This window comes from Carcharhinus amblyrhynchos, unplaced genomic scaffold, assembly GCF_965287045.1.
Source record: "Carcharhinus amblyrhynchos unplaced genomic scaffold, sCarAmb.v2.hapA scaffold_37, whole genome shotgun sequence".
NCBI lineage: Eukaryota > Metazoa > Chordata > Chondrichthyes > Carcharhiniformes > Carcharhinidae > Carcharhinus > Carcharhinus amblyrhynchos.
Genome location: NW_027649778.1, coordinates 10,700,654 through 10,718,084, shown reverse-complemented (window position 1 = coordinate 10,718,084; position 17,431 = coordinate 10,700,654). Strand labels below are relative to the sequence as shown.

At 43.2% G+C, this 17,431-nt stretch overlaps 1 protein-coding gene across 1 annotated transcript in view; it reads right to left on the bottom strand.

Annotated features, from left to right (window-relative positions):
• The window catches only part of LOC145362273 (heterogeneous nuclear ribonucleoprotein U-like protein 1), a 65,371-nt gene that overhangs the window by 15,518 nt on the left and 32,422 nt on the right, over positions 1-17,431 (bottom strand). Inside the window, exons 7-10 of the mRNA XM_080218359.1 lie at positions 13,261-13,373; positions 11,889-12,152; positions 5,287-5,409; positions 2,766-2,894 (exon numbers count right to left, since the gene is read on the bottom strand). Of these exons, the coding sequence (XP_080074485.1) occupies positions 2,766-2,894; positions 5,287-5,409; positions 11,889-12,152; positions 13,261-13,373 (629 nt within the window). The remainder of the gene's footprint in view (positions 1-2,765; positions 2,895-5,286; positions 5,410-11,888; positions 12,153-13,260; positions 13,374-17,431) is intronic.

The following is a 17,431-nucleotide window of genomic DNA, read 5'->3' as shown; positions in this document are numbered from 1 at the left end:
TTAATGGTTCAATATCCAATGAATTATAATATTTCATCCAAAACTGATCCTAAACAAATGTGTCCACAGTTGGCGGTTTATTCCCCCCCACTTTCTCTTCTTGAATGCAGCCATTATAATGGACAGTTTTTACATCAGAGGAGGACTGGAAAACTCTGCTCAGATATCCTCCCTTCTCCCCAGGGACTTTGTTCAATAGAATTATTTCTGTGGCAGCACAAGGGAAAGGCAGAAGTATAGCATAGTCTAATTTTAAGATAGCAAACTCAAATTAGGGCATAATTTGCTATCAAAAACCAGCAAATTATTCCCTAATTGAGTTTGCTAAGTTATGCAATAAGCCACTCAATATACATTTTACACACAACAGCATTTTCCCCACCTAAGGGTGGTAGCTTCCTAAAGTTCAAAGCAATTACAACTTAAGTCACAGGTAAGGTTCAGCTTCTGCAAATCCACTACAGAATATTCAAATAAAAGGACTCGGTTTCAATGGAACATTCTTCCTATTTTTAAACAAAATTCCACTAAATTCTGAGACTCTGACAGCAGTTTTTTTGCAGCACAGTACGACTCCATTCAAAACTGTACCTAATTTCTGTTTGTTCAGGTTGAGTATACAAGACTGGCTGACTTAAGCTTTTACAATTGGAACAATAATTGAATTCAGCCTTCAGCATTTTACAGCTTCTCAGGATAACACAATCTCATACTCCTCCTAACAACATTTCAGGGGTGCACAGTTACAACTTGGTAAAATCAGTTCAGAGTTCAAAGTTAACATACATACACTAACTAAAGTAGCAACAATTGTGAGATTCAAACACAAGCTGTATTGCTCTGCCATACCACTCAATTACATGTCCATTATTATCCATTTTGACATTTATAGAATTCAGTTAAGTAACCAACAAACCTGCTTAATCAATTCATGTTTAACGACAAAAAGATTCAAGAGTATATGTTTTTTTTAAAAAGGTTGACATCACAAAGTGCCTCATACCAAAAGGGAATTGATAATTTTAATGTGACGGTGCACAATGCCAGCCAATCCACAGAGTCATATATTCATTTGTTTAAAAGCCATAAACCATCCCTTTTTACTATAGCTGGCAACATTACATTACTGTAGGCAACCAGAGCAGCTCGGTGGCATAGTGGTTAGCACTGCTGCTTCACTGTGGTCGATTCCCAGCTTGGGTCACTGTCTGTGTGGAGTCTGCACATTCACCCCAAGTCTGCGCGGATTTCCTCTGGGTGCTCCAGTTTCCTCCCGCAGTCCGAAAGACATGCTGGTTAGGCTGCATTGACACGTACAGGTGCTGGAGTGTGGCAGCTAGGGAAATTTCACAGTAACTTCATTGCAGTGTTAATGTAAGACTTACTTGAGACTAATAAATAAACTTTAAACAAAGCTCTGAAGAACAGTCACACAGACTCAATTCTATTTCTTTCTCCACAGATGCTGTTAAACCTGCTGGGGTTTTTGTCCAGCATTTTCAGTTTTTAAATGCTGTTATTAGACGGCTCATTATATCTGTAATCTGTTCAAACTATACGGTAAACTATATCTTACAGTGAGCACTTAGTTTCTAGTTACAAAAGCACTTTGAGCGAGGAATATCGCAACCCTGCAAGATCATTTATGCTTAATCACTATTCTTTTTAGGCTTCTGAACTTTCTGCTGGCATAGAAGAATCCTCGCTCTTCATTTGAAATTCAAGGCACTCCCAGGCTTGGATTACAGAAATTATGAAGCAACACAAGACACAAAGCCCTTACAATGTAAATCAATTACAATAGGCAAACCAAACATGGGTGTGGAATTTAATAGCTGTGTACATCTTTAATGTACTTCAAGGTTATGTAAAATTTGATGTGCCAATCTTCAACGTACATTTTGAGGATTACTATCTAATTTAACTGTGGTGCAAGGAGTCTGTACACAAATGTAAAACGTGTGGGTTATTCAGCTGCTAGGGTAGAGCAAGTTCCTTTCAAGGGAACAGTTAAATATCTTCAGAAAGTTTGATAAAGTCAATCTCATCCAATTAAGAACAGGACTTTCGAGCTCGAACAAAGTAGATGTGTGTATCAGAGCAACTACAGTGTCACCTACAGTGGATGACTATTAAGTTTTAATGCAGGTTAGCTTCTGTAAATATAATTCGGACTTGGTTCTTTGCACCTGAGGGGTCAACAAATGCCACCAAGAAAGTGCAAAGTCTTATCTGCCTTGACCCTGACTACACTCATTGATACTTACTTATACTTACCAGTGCTTCACAAGACCATCTGCCCCCAGACAAGACAACATGTAGCTACTTACCAGTGGTACTTACAGTTATCCTGAACCAAAGATTGTCCTTTAGACCTGAACTTACCTTGCCCATCCTGGAGGACCTGAAAAGCCAATATTAGTTAGTGATAACTTACCTGGACGTTAATTATTTAACAAAACAAAGTTCCAATTACTATATTTACTTTTTTTTTTACTTTGGTAACAATGGAGATCAGTCACTCACCATCGGAGCTTTATTTTCTAAGCAGCAACATCATTACATTTCATCTTGTATTTTTGTTCTTTACGTGAGATGGCTACTTTCATTTGATCCCCAGGTAATGAAACAAAGTTAAGCTTTATTTACAATGCTTCGTTTAAATATTACAAGAGATTTAATTCACTGAATAAATGTACTGTTAATTTAGTGACATAAGCTATCTTAGCTGGATACAGCAATAAAGCAGGGAAACACAACAGTACCTGGTCAAGGATGTAGTTACGTTTCTTGCGAGCAGCAATTTGGATGAGGCGGTTCAAACACTGAGTAGCCTGCTGGATCAGGACGTCCCAACGGCCTGCGTAATTGCGTTGACGGCGAAGACCCATCACCTGTGAAAATGGCAGAGACGCCTGTTGCTGAAAGGACTGGACTCTTTGGCTCCTAGTAAGCATCGGTTCCTGGTGTGTGGCCAGTGACTCGGAATACTAACCCAAATTGTAATGAAATAGTTTAAACACTGGAGAGCCTGTTAGCCCGTGCTTAAACTCACCTATATACCCATATTACTAACTTCATTGCAGTATTGATGTAAGTCTACTTGTGACAATATTAAATAAACTTCAAACTACTTTACATTTCTACCTTTAGATACCAGGGAAATTATAATTATTTGATGTACATTCAACACTTGGAGACACCGCTTTTTGCACGAATGAAAATGGCATCTTCCAATGATCAGGTTTAAGACTCTACTTTTGCCCAGGGATGAAACTGATGTAATTTTGCCCTTTAACATTTTCACCACCCCGGCGATCTCCGCCTCTCCTTGGCAGTTGCTGGCTGCCTGCTATGCAATACGAGAGAATCTCGGAAAGCCTGTTAACAAGATCAAGAGATGGCTCAGCAGAGCTGCCACTCATCCCACTGGGAGGGGACGCTCTACTGCTGTCCACCTGGTGGAGATGTAGGGAGCAGCAGAGCCATGATTTGGCAGGCAGTGGGAGGGAGGGGGGAGCCAGAGCGTGATACAGGTCTCCAGGAAAACTTACAAAGTGGCTGCAGAGGGCATAAAGGAAGATGAACCAAAATTCCCAAAGTCAGTGAGGTAGATTCTGCACTGTGTGCTATTTATTGATTGATAAAGTCAAAAGGGAGTAAGATGCTCAAATTAGTACACTAGAAGATAAAGCAAAGGTTGAGGACTTCTGATCTCCAGAAAAAAATGACAGAATTCATCCCTGAATCACAAAAGTTCACAAGAGACAAAACATTTTTTCTTTATTTAGTGAATTATACTGTAATTAGCTTTAAAGATGTTCCAGTGTTTGTCCATTGCAAATGAAAAGAAAAATCAAAACTCACAATGTAGCGTGAGCAAATTGAGAATCAAGCATGCAGCCACAATGAAAAGTCTTGTTCATTAACCAAAATACTTTTGGAAAATAGACGAGATTAGATTAAATTATTATTGTAAAATTAATTTGGTGACTGCCCCTGCTGCTAATTCAGAGTAGCAAGTTTTTTGTTCACAAGTTCTTCATTAATTCCAAACCAGCGTTCTTGCAAAGTAGTGGAAAAAAACAGGACATATTAACTGGCATGCTTTGACACAGTGCAAGTAGCTACCCAGGAGGGTGCAGCGGAGCCCAAATCTCAGCTCATTAAAGTGAATCTGCATCCGTTTCCAGTCACAGTCATCTCAACATGAAGAGCAGCTCAGTGTTGTTCTAAGGTTTTTGGAAAGGCCGGGTTGCTGAGTGAGCGAATTAGGGGTTTGGAAGAAGGGCATGCCTGTGTGCAAGTTGAGGGAAGAAGGGGCTTCACACGCATGTGAGATGCAGTGGAGAGAGTGACTTCAGAGTCTTCTGTCTCCAAGGGATATGGAAGGCCGCAACCTGAGTATATAAAATAATATTTTTGAAGGACTTTACAGGCGCACTGATATGATACATCAATGCTGATCTGTAATACACAAACTTTAGTAACTATATACCCATTGCTGTTTTGTGGCTGGCGTCATATTAATTTTCATGTGATGTGGACACCACTAGCAAGGTCAGAATTTGATGCAGCTGTAGGACAGGGGCATAGCAGTTAGCACTGCTGCCTCACAGTGCCAGGGACCTGGGTTTGATTCTGGCCTTGGGTAACTGTGTGGAGTCTGCACGTTCTCTCTGTTTGCATGGGTTTCCTCCAGGTGCACTGGTTTCCTCCCACACTCCAAAGATTTGCAGGTTAGGTGGATCGGCCATGCTAAATTGCCCGTTAGTGTTAGGGAATAGCAAGGTAAATACATGCGCTTACAGGATAGGGCCTGGGTGGGATTGTCATTGGTGCAGACTTAATGGGCCAAATGGCCTTCTTCTGCACTGCAGAGATTCTATGCCTTTGAGAAGGTGAAAATATCACTGCAGAAGGTGACTTTTGACCCTTTCTGCAATAACCTACCGAAATAAGTTGTTGACAGGTTTATAGATAAACATTTTCAACCTTTCCAAAACTAGCTGAGGCACAAATAGGTCACAAAAGAAAATGCCATCAGTGACTAGAAATGCTACTGGGGCAATGACACTTGGTCCCATTACTGGATTTTCAGTCTATGTTTAATTATTCTGTCTTTGGAAAGCAGATTCATCATATACCGACCCCACGTTTAGAGGATTACTGGGGGATTTTAGACTGAACTCAGTTAGCGAAGGTTATCAGCTAAGCAGCTCCAAGCCACTTACCAGTTCAGGCACAAACACGAGAACTGGGTCATTCTGCACGCCCGATACCTACCTTCATCTTTTCCATTATGGCGTTTGTTCCAAGGATATTGTATTTCTTCCAGGGATGGCGAGCTGCGTGTGTGATTGCCCATGTTGTCTTCCCAGCAGCAGGCAAGCCAACCATCATCAGGATCTAAAGGGAAGGAAAAGAAACCTCATGAATAAAACACACAATTCTCAAAGTTCTTTAAGGTGCTGTGCTCCTCATTTTCTCCAATTTCCTTTTCTCACAAATATCTGCAGACTTTTCTGTTTAGTAATTGATCATTACATAAGAACATAAGAAATAGGAGCAGGAGTAGGCCATCTGGCCCTTCGAGCCTGCCCCGCCATTCAATAAGATCATGGCTGATCTGTCGTGGCTCAGTTCCACTTTCCGGCCCTCTCCCCATAACCCTTAATCCCCTCTCTTATCAAAAACCCATCAACCCGCTTCTTGAAAATATTTAGCGAGGCAGCCTCCACCACTTCAACGGGTAGAGAATTCCAGAGATTCACCACCCTTTGAGTGAAGAAGTTCCTCCTCAACTCCGTTCTAAAACGCCCCCCCTTTATCTTGAGGCTGTGCCCCCTAGTCCTAGTGTCTTTTTTGAGCGGGAAGAGTCTCTCCACCTCTATCCTATCCATCCCATTCATCATCTTATACGTCTCAATGAGATCTCCCCTCATTCTTCTAAACTCCAACGAGTACAAGCCTAGTTTATTCAGCCTCTCCTCATAGCTCAACCCCCTCAACTCCGGTATCAGCCTAGTAAACCTCCTCTGCACTCCCTCCAAGGCCAAAATATCTTTGCGCAGGTGCGGCGCCCAAAACTGCACACAGTACTCCAGCTGCTGCCTCACCAATGCCCTATACAGCTGCAGCAAGACCTCCCTACTTTTATATTCAATCCCCTTCGCTATGAAGGCCAGCATCCCATTCGCCTTCCTGACCACCTGCTGCACCTGCAAGCTGGGTTTCTGCGACTCATGCACAAGGACCCCGAGGTCCCTCTGCACCGTCGCCTGCACCACAACAACTTGCATTAATATAGCACTTTTAATGTAGTAAAACATCTGATCGTAGAATCTCTACAGTGCAGGAGGAGGCCGTTTGGCCTATCGAGCCTGCACCGACAACAATCCCAACAATGTCCTATCCCATAACCCTGATACCAAGGGGCAATTTAGCATGGCCAATTCACCTAATCCGCACATCTTTGGAGTGTGGGTGGAAACCGGAGCACCCAGAGGAAACCCACGTAGACCCGGGGAGAACGTGCAAACTCCACATAGACGGTCACCCAAGGCTGGAATTGAACCCAGGTCCCTGGAGCTGTGAGAGGCAGCAGTGCTAACCACTCTGCCGCTGTGTCTTGAGGCGCTTCACAAAGAAATTAGGACAGGTGACCAAAAGTCTGGTCAAAAAGGTAGTTGTCAAGGAGGGTCACAATGGAAGAAGGGAGCCAGACAGATTAGGGAGAGAATGCCACAGCTTGGGATTAAGGCAGCTAAAGCAAGGTTGCCCGCTGATTGTGAAACAATAATAACCGGGGACTACACTAAGTGCCACATGCTGTCAGTGCTGGCTGCTCTGCATTGGCCTCTTGGAGAATCTGTACTTGAAACAGAAGATAAGCAACACTGTCCCAAATCTGTCTGTTCAAGTGACAACTATGTGGCAACAGTGGCAGAAAGCTCATTCATCATTCTGGTGTCTTGCAGACCACCCAAAGGCAAACCAGTCTGAAAAGGCAGCTCACCCTTTACTGCCCTCTGCTGGATTCTTTACAGCTGCTGCCAACGCATCTCAAGAATTAGCTCAACTCACTCCCTAAACAGGCCTCCCAACCGAGAAACTCATCAAGTCATTGGCCAGAGGCACAGTTTGTGATGAAACAGTGCAGTAATTTGGTGTGCCGGAGAATGATGTCCACATTGAGGTGCATGTGAGTCCTGCCGCTTGAAGCTGAGTGATGACGAGATCAATGTGGGTACTGAAGTTTTACCCATCAGGGCAGTTCAAAATTTCACTCTTTCTTACTACACATTTTAACTCATCTTTCCAATCTGTATTATCATTACTAGTTTAAGGTTGAACTAAACTGTTCACAATCTCAAGCATTCTTTTTAACCTCAAACTCAGTTTCCAACCATATATCACTGCCATCGCAAGAATGCCAACTCCTATGTCCACCCTTATTTCAGCCCACCTGCTACTGATGGGTGGCACAGTGCACAGTGGTTAGCACTGCTGCCTCACAGCGCCAGGGACCCAGGGTTCAATTCTGGCCTCAAGGGACTGCCTGTGTGGAGTCTCCCCGTGACTGTGTGGGTTTCCCCCAGGTGCTCTGGTTTCCTCCCACACTGCAAAGATGTACAGGTTAAGTGGATTGGCCATGTTAAATTGCCCTTACTATCAGGGGGATTAGCTGGGTAAATACATGGGCTTATACAGGGATAGGGCCTGTCAGTGTAGACTCAATCGACCGAATGGCCTCTGCCTGCACTAAAGGGATTCTATGATTCTGAAACCAATCCCTGCCTTGGTCACTCCTCTACTGCAACAATGCTTTCGTTCCCGATCTTGAAACCAACACTTCTCCTAAAATTCAGCTCATGCAACGCTCCCCCACTCCCTCCTCAGCCCCCTTTCTCCCATCATTATGGGGAATCCCACAGCTTTTTATGCATATATAAGGAGGAATAGGGTAGCTAAGGAAAGGGTAGGTCCACTCAAGGACAGTGGAGGGAGTATGTGTGTAGAGCCAGATGAGATGGATGAGGTCCTTAACGAATATTTTGCATCAGTATTCACAAAGGAGAAGGATGTGGTGGTTGGTGAGTGTAGAAAGGAGGATGTTGACATTCTAGGGCATGTTGAGATAAAAGAGGAGGTGGTATTGGAGGTTTTGAAAAACATTTAGATGGAAAAGTTCCCAGGCCCTGATAGGGTCTGTCTCAGAATACTGAGAGAGGCAAGGGAAAAATTTGCTGAGGCCATGGCCAAAATCTTTAAAGCCTCTTTAGTCACGGGAGAGATGCCAGAAGATTAGAGAGTAGCTAACATTGTTCCACTGTTTAAGAAGGGCAGAAGAGACAATCCGGGAAATTGCAGGTCTGTGAGACTTACATTAGTGGTGGGGAAATTGTTGGAGATGATTCTGAGGGATGATGTACTTGCACCTGAAAGGAAATAGGCTTATTAGCGATAGGCAGTATAGTTTTGTGAAGGGGATGTCATGTCTCACAAACTTGATTGAGGTCTTTGAGAAGTGACAAGAAAAATTGACCAGGGTGTTGTATAATGGACTTTAGTAAAGCCTTCGATAAGGTTCCTCATGGCAGGTTGATACAGAAGGTGAAGTCATATGGGATCTGAGATGAGCTGATAAGATGGATACAAAACTGGCTTGGGCATAGGAAGCAGAGAGTAGCAATGGAAAGGTACTTAAACTAACTGGAGTTCTGTGACAAGCAGTGTTCCACAAGGATCAGTGCTTGGGTCTATGTTGTTTGTAATGTTTATATAAATGATTTTGAGGAAAACATAGGTGGTCTGATAAGTTTGCAGATGATACAAAAATTGGGGGATAGCGAGAATTGTCAGAGGATACAGCAGAATATAAATTAGCTGGAGACCTAGGCCGGAAGATGGCAAATGAAATTTAATCTGGACAAATGTGAGGTGATGTGATTTAGAAGGTCTACTGCAGAAGGTAAGTATATAGTAAATGGTAAAGCCCTCAGAAAAATAGCATATAGAGGATCTAGGCATGCAGATCCACAGCTCCCTGAAGGTGGCAAATCAGGTAGACAAGGTAGTAAAAAAGGCGTATGGTATGGTGGCCTTCATCGGTCACGGCATTGAGTATAGGAATTGGAAAACCATGTTGCAGCACTATGAGAGTTTGGTTAGGCCACATTTGGAGTATTGTGTACAATTCTGGCCGCTACTCTACCGGAAGGATGTTGTTGCATTGAAAAGGGGGACAAGAGATTTACCAAGATGTTACCTATAGAAACATAGAACAGTACAGCACAGTGCAGGCCCTTTGGTCCTCAATATTGTGCTGAGCTATGTCCAAACCCAAGATCAAGCTATCCCACTCCCTATCATTCCGGTGTGCTCCTTGTGCCTATCCAATAACCACTTGAAAGTTCCTAAGGTGCTCCGACTCCACCATCACAGCAGGCAGTGCATTCCACACCCCAACCACTCTCCGAGTGAAGAATCTACCTCAGACATCCCTCCTATATCTCCCACCATGAACCTTATAGTTATGCCCCCCATCATCCACCCGAGGAAATAGTCTCTGCATGTGCACTCTATCCCCCTCATCATCTTATAAACCTCTATTAAGCCGCTTCTCATCTCCTCCGCTCTAAATAAAAAAGCCCCAGCTCCCTCAACCTTTCCTCCTAAGACTTACCCTCCAAACCAGGCAGCATCCTGGTAAATCTCCTCTGCACTCTCTCCAATGCTTCCACATCCTTATAGTGAGGTGACCAGAATGGAACACAATATTCCAAATGTGGTCTCACCAAAGTCCAGTATAGTTGCAGCATAACCTCACAGCTCTTAAACTCAAACCCCCTGTTAATAAACACTAAATGTTGACTGGTTTGGAGGATATGGACTATGAAGAAAAGTTGAACAAACTTGGATTGTTTTCATTGGAGCGTCAGAGGATGAGAGGGGACCTGATAGAGGTTTACAAGATTATGACAGGCTTGGATAGAGTGGATAGTCAGTTTTTTTCCCAGGATTAAAGAAAGGGTCAATTACTCAGGGGCACTGTGTGAGGGGAAAGTTTAAAAGAGATGTATGGGACAAGCTTTTCATACAGAGGGCAGTGAATACCTGGAATGCACTGCTGGAGGTGGTGGTGGAAGCAGATTCTATAACGACATTCAAGAGGCATCTGGTTGATCCACGAACAGGCAGGGAATAGAGGGATTTGGACCCATAGAGGCAAGAAAATATTAGAGAGGCATCTGTGTTGGCACAGACTTGGTGGGCCGAATGGCCTGTTCCTATGATGTTTTTTGTAATCCCAGTCCTCCCCCACCCCTTCCCCAACTCCCACAGTGAATGCTCCCATGACTGAGTCAAAACTGTCATCTTCATCTTTAAATCATCTGTCTTTCGCCACCTCTTCCAGTGCTAGAACCACCAATGAGCTGTCTGCTCCTCTTATGTATTCCCCTTCCTTCTGTCCTACCAAAGGCTGCCATGCCTTCAACCAACTGTCCCTAAGTTCTTTATCGATGACTAAACAATTTTAAAATAATACGATTTTGATCCAGTGTCTCATTCAGAAAGATGTTACATATAAAGACCACAAGCCATTATTCATTATCCCTCAAGTCAGTGATTTAAAAGTGATTTAGCCTTCCAACCCTATTTTAGCTTAACCATTGCCCTACAAAATTACCCACTTGTCAGTGATGTGTGCGTGCTCCCAGAGGACGAGGGGCCGCTCTCCCTTTAGAGAGAGATCTGACCTGTGTGATTTAACCCAAAGGTCACAACAACTCAGGCAAGGAGCAAGGTTGAGATGGCAGGGCCTTCATGATAACCTCAGCCAGTACAGGAAATGTACCTGTGCCGTTAGCATTGCTCTGCATTACAAACCAGCCATTCAGCCAACTGAGCTAAAACTGACCCCCCCCCACAAATGAAGGCAACTGAATGCATTCAATGCACCCATACCCCACCCTCATGGTGGAATGAGGCGCTGCCACTGTCATCTCCTGAACAGGGTGACTGACGAGCATCTTCGCCAGAACACCTTGCACTGGGGGTCACATCTGTGTCGCCTCTTGGTTTTATGGAGACGTGAGTCTTATCCTTGAAGTTCAATGATTGGCAGCTAAGCTTCCAATTGTTCTGCACCAATTTATCTACAGATGGTTCACAGATTCCACAAGACCAGGTGTTTCAGCTCACCCATGCCTGCCATGGACAATATTTTATTAAAACAATCTACTACAGTGGGATTAGAGCTAAGAACCTCAGAGCATTGCTCTCGGTCAGTGATTTGCTAGCTCAGTCACCGGAGGAAGCCAGGTATCCACCCAGAAATCATCCTCATCTGCTTAGTTATCTAGACATCATTCCGATATCATCTTGATAAAGACATGGTTGATTAATAGTGCTTTCTATGCTTGCACCATATAAGCAATGGGCATGGACAGTGCGGTGGGATTGCATAAACCAAAGCACCTTGTCGATAGGAGCCTTCAATCAACTTTTCACATTATGTTCTTCTAATAGGACCATGGTGGGGGGTAATCTAGGATTCGTGGCTGGGTGTATGAACAACATTGCCATTCCTAAATTTCATCCTTTGGACATTTTACAAGATTTGCTACTGCAGAATTATGATCCTTGGAGAGGCACAAAAGCAAGAGATCCACATCCCAAGACGTGAAACACTGAAAAGTATCCTGCAATTAATTATGTAATTAAAATCAAATAGATTCAGACATCATGGGGAGATGTAGACCAAGTGCGCAATTCAAACTAATTTTTTTTTTTAAATGGTACAATTCAAGGAAAGGGTTTCTTCAAGGCAGATTTCTTTTACAATCACAATAACCGTCTCTAATCCTGGTCCGTGTACCTACCTCACACTCCGACTTGGTCTTTGGTCCAGCTGTGCCTGGTATGCGCTCATCTACAGGCACGTGCTCAATGTACCTGAACCCATCGGGAATTCTGCACCACGGTTCCCTCTGCCCAAAGTTGAATTCAACGGCACAGTTCTTTGTCAGCACGTGTGGAAACAATGGCAAGCCACCAAGAGACACTTTTCTGACCCTGAACGCCACACCGAGCCACCTTCCATTCTTTGTAAAGGACATCTCCACATCTTCACCGGCTTCAAAATTCTAGATGATGAATAATAAAAATATTCAACAACAAAATATTACGAAAACTGACCTTAACAACCTCCCTCATTTCCTATGTAATGCAGTGCCCTCAAACACAAGGGCTAGCTCAGATTTTCCAACTTACCTTCAGTCCCCTTTCCCACCTTTTCCAGCAAGTCAGCAATTGACACTGTCTATTGCTCTGACCCCCTCCATGTTATTTGTGGGTGGCACAGTGGTTAGCACTGCTGCCTCACAGCGTCAAGGACCCGGGTTTGATTCTGGCCTTGGTTGACTGTCTGGAGTTTGTTCGTTCTCCCCATCACTGCAGGGATTTGCTCCGGGTGCTCTGGTTTCCTCCCACAGTCTAAAGATGTGCAGGTTAGGTGGATTGGCCATGCTAAATTGCCCCTTAGTATCCAGAGACATGCAGGTTAGGTGGATTGGCCAAGCTAAATTGCCCCTTAGTGTCAGGGGGATTAGCAGGTTAAGTGTGTGGGGTTATGGAAATAGGGCCTGGGAGAGATTGTTGATAGTGCAGACTCCATGGGCCAAATGGCCTCATTCTGAACTGCAGGGATTCTTTGTTTCTAACCATCTGAAGAACCAAAAGATCCTGACAAAATATAAGTCCAGGCAATCTACCCACTGTCAAAAGGAGTTATAAGCAATGGTAAGGCTATGTTTCTGTTCCGCATGGATAACCACAATTTACAATTACAAGACAGCCATCACAGGCTCTCCAGGAGACTGCAAAATTTGAACAGGAGCATAGAATCCTTGTCTGAACATCATGAAACACATTAATTTCTTTTCCCAATACAGTTTTATCAGAGACACCAAGTTGATATCACGAACAGTCAAATCTAATTCTGACCTGTTTCACCAGTCTGAAAACTAACATTCAAAAGGATACAAGGCTTCAAAAAAGATATTTCAGATCAAGAACTGAACAGTTTCAGAGAATAGCTTCACCATTAATACAGATTTCCAACACCCAATAACACGTCTGCAAGCACTATATTAATATGTGTAAAACAAAACAAAAAGAGAATCTACTCTGCTTGTAACCTAGAGTGAAAAAGTACAACCATATTATAATTCAAAGCAAATCTGTAACACTTACAATTAGACATCCCATCACGTCGTTCTCTGCAAATCGCTCTCCATAGTCCTGAAACTTGCAGTTTGTTGATTTCTTTCCAGTCCCTCCGTACCCAAATGAGAATTCCTCCTCACCTAAAAGAGACAGTTCATTTGTCATCGGAAAGGCCATTTCAGTAATGGTGAAATCTCACATGGGTGCACAGAATTTGCAGGCAACTGCAGGTCGAGTACCTTTATGGAGGAGTTTCTTTTCTCAGTTAAATTCTAATACAATGAGTTGCTACTCATCCTGCAGTCCATTAGCTTCCTCAGAGTGCCTACTGCGTGAGGACAATGTGCTGTGGATACCATGGTACAGTTGCCCCACATGAACATAAGAAATAGGAGCAGGAATAGGCCATCTAGCCCTTCGAGCCTGCCCCATCATTCAATAAGATCATGGCTGATCTGAAGTGGATCAGTTCCACTTTCCCGCCTGCTCCCCATAACCCTTAATTCCCTTATCAATCAGAAATCTATCTACCTGTGACTTAAACGTATTCAACGATGTAACCTCCACTTCAATGGGCAGAGAATTCTAGAGATTCACCACCCTCTGAGAGAAGAAGTTCCTCCTCAACTCTGTTCTAAACTGCGCCCACCCCCCCTCTTATTTTGAGGCTGTGCCCTCTAGTCCTGGTTTCCTTTCTAAGTGGAAAGAATCTCTCTACCTCTATCCTATCTAGCCCCTTCATTATCTTGTAAGTCTCTTTAAGATTCCCCCCCAACCACTCAGCCTTCTAAACTCCAACGAGTACAGGCCCAATCTACTCAATCTCTCCTTATAAGCTAACCCCCTCATCTCCGGTATCAGCCTGGTGAACCTTCCCTGTACTCCCTCCAAGGCCAATATATCCAATATGAACACATGGAAGTGTGCAACTGTTTTACTGCAACCTTAATTTAGCTTTGGTGAGCACTGCTGCCTCACAATGCCAGGTACCCGGGTTCGATTCCCGGCTTGGGTAACTGACTGTGCAAACACCACTGCAGTGTTAATGTCAGCCTACATGTGACTAATAAATAAAGTTTAATTTCCTTGTAAGAAGCTATGCCAGCTGTGAAAATATTACAGCATCCTCCTGTCACTGAATTACCTCCATTAGAAAACAATAACAGGGGGTATCACGCACGCTGCAGGCTCTTAAAGCTTTGAAAATACACTGATCCAGGCTCACAGAGAAGTAAACGTACAAATAAATACCAATTTCTATGTTATGGAAGACAAACTGACAATATTTATATTTCATTGGTTGAACAGGAATAAAAGTAGCAGTAACATGCTATAACATATCTCAGCCCCAATAACAACTTTTGGAATACTTGGTACAAATATCACAACATTATAATTGTAATCACAGCTCATGAGAGACAGGACACAAAAGAAGCTGAGCCAAGGAGGCTGAGGCCCACAACTGGGAACATTGATTCTTAAAGGACAAGGCAAACTTAGTGCTAAAGTGACAAAGGACTTTACTGGTCCCCGAGAGATGCAGCAAAGAGTGAACAGCAATTTAACACAACAGAGAAAATAGTTTGGTCTGTAGATAGACTGGAAAGAGCCCGAGCCCTGACAAATCTTTTAATCAAATTAGAATAGATTTGCTTTAATCTTCAGCACACAGTTTTAAAATTAACTAGAAATCCAATTAGAACCGCCATATATAATGAGGCAACCTCAATTCTACCGGAAAAATGGGGTTAATTATCAATAATGTATAGACAGTGCAAAATGCGTATATATGCTCCATTTGCATTGACATTACTTGCAAGGCATAACCTTCAAATCAAGATAGCCATTGCCAAGATATAATCTCCAGTCCAAATAAAGTTCACAGAATTCTTTGACTTGGTGGAGGATGCTTCTAACTTCAATGGCAGTTCCTAAATCAGCAAATTCATTTTTGGGAAGGAAGACTCTGCTAACTCTTACCTAGGACAATACTCATCCAAAACAAACCCACCGACGTACCAAGTTCCACAAATAAAAACTCAACACTCCCAAATTTCCTCCAGAATTTGTCAATTAGAAAGAGGGACTGGTCAGTCCTTCCTGGGAGCATGGAGACATGGAATCCATAGAAGAACACAGAGCAGGATCAACTCCGTTGGCACAGTGGTTAGCTCTGCTGCCTCACAATTCCAAGGCTGGAATTGAAACTGGGACTTGGGTTCAATCTGAGCCTTGGGTGACTGTGCGGAGTCTGTTTGTTCTCTCCGTGGGTTTCCTCCAGGTGCTCCAGTTTCCTCCCACAGTTCAAAGATGTATGGGTTAGGCGGATTGGCCATGCTAAATTACTCTTTAGTATCAGGAGTATTAGCAGGATAAATACATGGGGTTACAGGAATGGAGCCCAAGTGGAATTGCTGTTGGTGCAGGTTCAATGGGCCAAACGGCCTCCTTCTGCACAGTAACAATTCTGACTGCAGAACTTAAAACAAAATACTTTATGGAGCTGAAGTAAAAGCAAGATCCAAGAATGCTGAAAAAGGAGTTGGATCAAAGTCCTCAGGTCACTTGTGCATAGACTAACTCATTTGAAAGGATGGGAACCAGCTTATTCACTCAAATATTTCCTTGTGCTACCAGGGTCAGACATAAAAAAAGGGAACAAAAAAGATGAAAGAATATTGCAGATGCTGAACATTTGGATCAAAATGCCGGAAACATTGATCAGATCAGACAGTTTTGGATAACACAGGTCAGATAATTTTTGGTCCTCTACTCAATAGATAATGCCTGGCTTGCTGAGTATCTGCAGTATGGTCTGTTTTTTCACAACACAGAAGAATCTGCATTAGGCAAGCACATCTCAACATACAGAGATGGAGAATGGATCCAATTCTACACAGACTATCAAAGCACGCTCAACCCCACAGGAAATCTCAATATGGTTAAATATCTCAATAGAGTTAAATAAATTAGCCACCCAACTGTCAAACTGTCCCAGGCACTAGGATACAAAGTCTGACAAGATCACTCCCAAATGCTTACCAGAATAAAATCAGTGCAACTCAGGAGCAGTTGCAAGGGCAACATATTTATCTATCAGCCATAAAGATTACAATATTCACACATTCTCCACCTCCTCCAAAACAAATCAAATTTGATCTGCATCATGTACAAGGTTATTAATGACAAAGTTCCTCACATTAAAACACATTAAGGCATCGGCTAAAATGTTAGTAATTCTGCGAATGTGTACAGCAATGTATTCCACAACAAAAATTAATTCATGGGATGTCAGCATTTATTGCCCATCCCTAATTGCCCTTGCGAAGGTAATGGAAAGCCACCTTCTCACACTGCTGCAGTCCATGTTGTGTAGGTACACTTACAGTGCCGTTAGGGAGGGAATTCAGGGTTTTGACCCAGCAACCATGAAGTAACAATGATATAGTTCCAAGTTTGGATGGTGAGAGCATTGGAGGAACTTGCAGGTATTGGCGTTGCTGCCCTTGTCCTTCTAGGTTAGGTGATAGAGGTTGTGGATTTCAAAAGGTGCTGTCAAAGGAGCCTTGGTGGATTGCTATAGTGCATCGTGTAGACAGTCATTCTGCTGCCACCATGTGTCAGTGATAGTGAGCACGAATATTTAAGGTGGTGGGATGCCCATCAAGAAGGCTGCTTTGTTCTGGATGGGTCGAACTTTGAGTGTTGATGGAGCTGCAAGTGTGGAGTATTCCATCACACTCCTGACTTGTGCCTGGTAGACAGTGTACAGCCTTCAGGCATTCAGGGAGTGAGTTACTGGCCACAGAGCTCTCACCTGTGATTTGTTCTGTAGTCTGGGTATCTATATGGCTTGCTTGGCTTTGTTTATCCCATGCTGCTTTAGCTGATTGGTGTGCAAGTAAGTCCTGTGTTGTAACTGCACCAGGTTAACACCTCAATTTTAAGTATGCCTTGTGTTGCTCCTAGCATGTCCTCCTCACTCTTCAATGAACCAGAATTGATTCCCCAAGCTGTGCAGCTGTGCTAAATTGGATGGATTTTGTACAGATCTAGCAACTCAACTAGACATTCATGAGGCTGTGTGGGCCATCAGCAGCAGCAGAATTGTATACAACACGATATGACCTGGCATATCCATAGGCCCAGACTAGCAGTGATGTCATTTAGGACTTGGCCAGTTTTGTCAGTAGTGGTA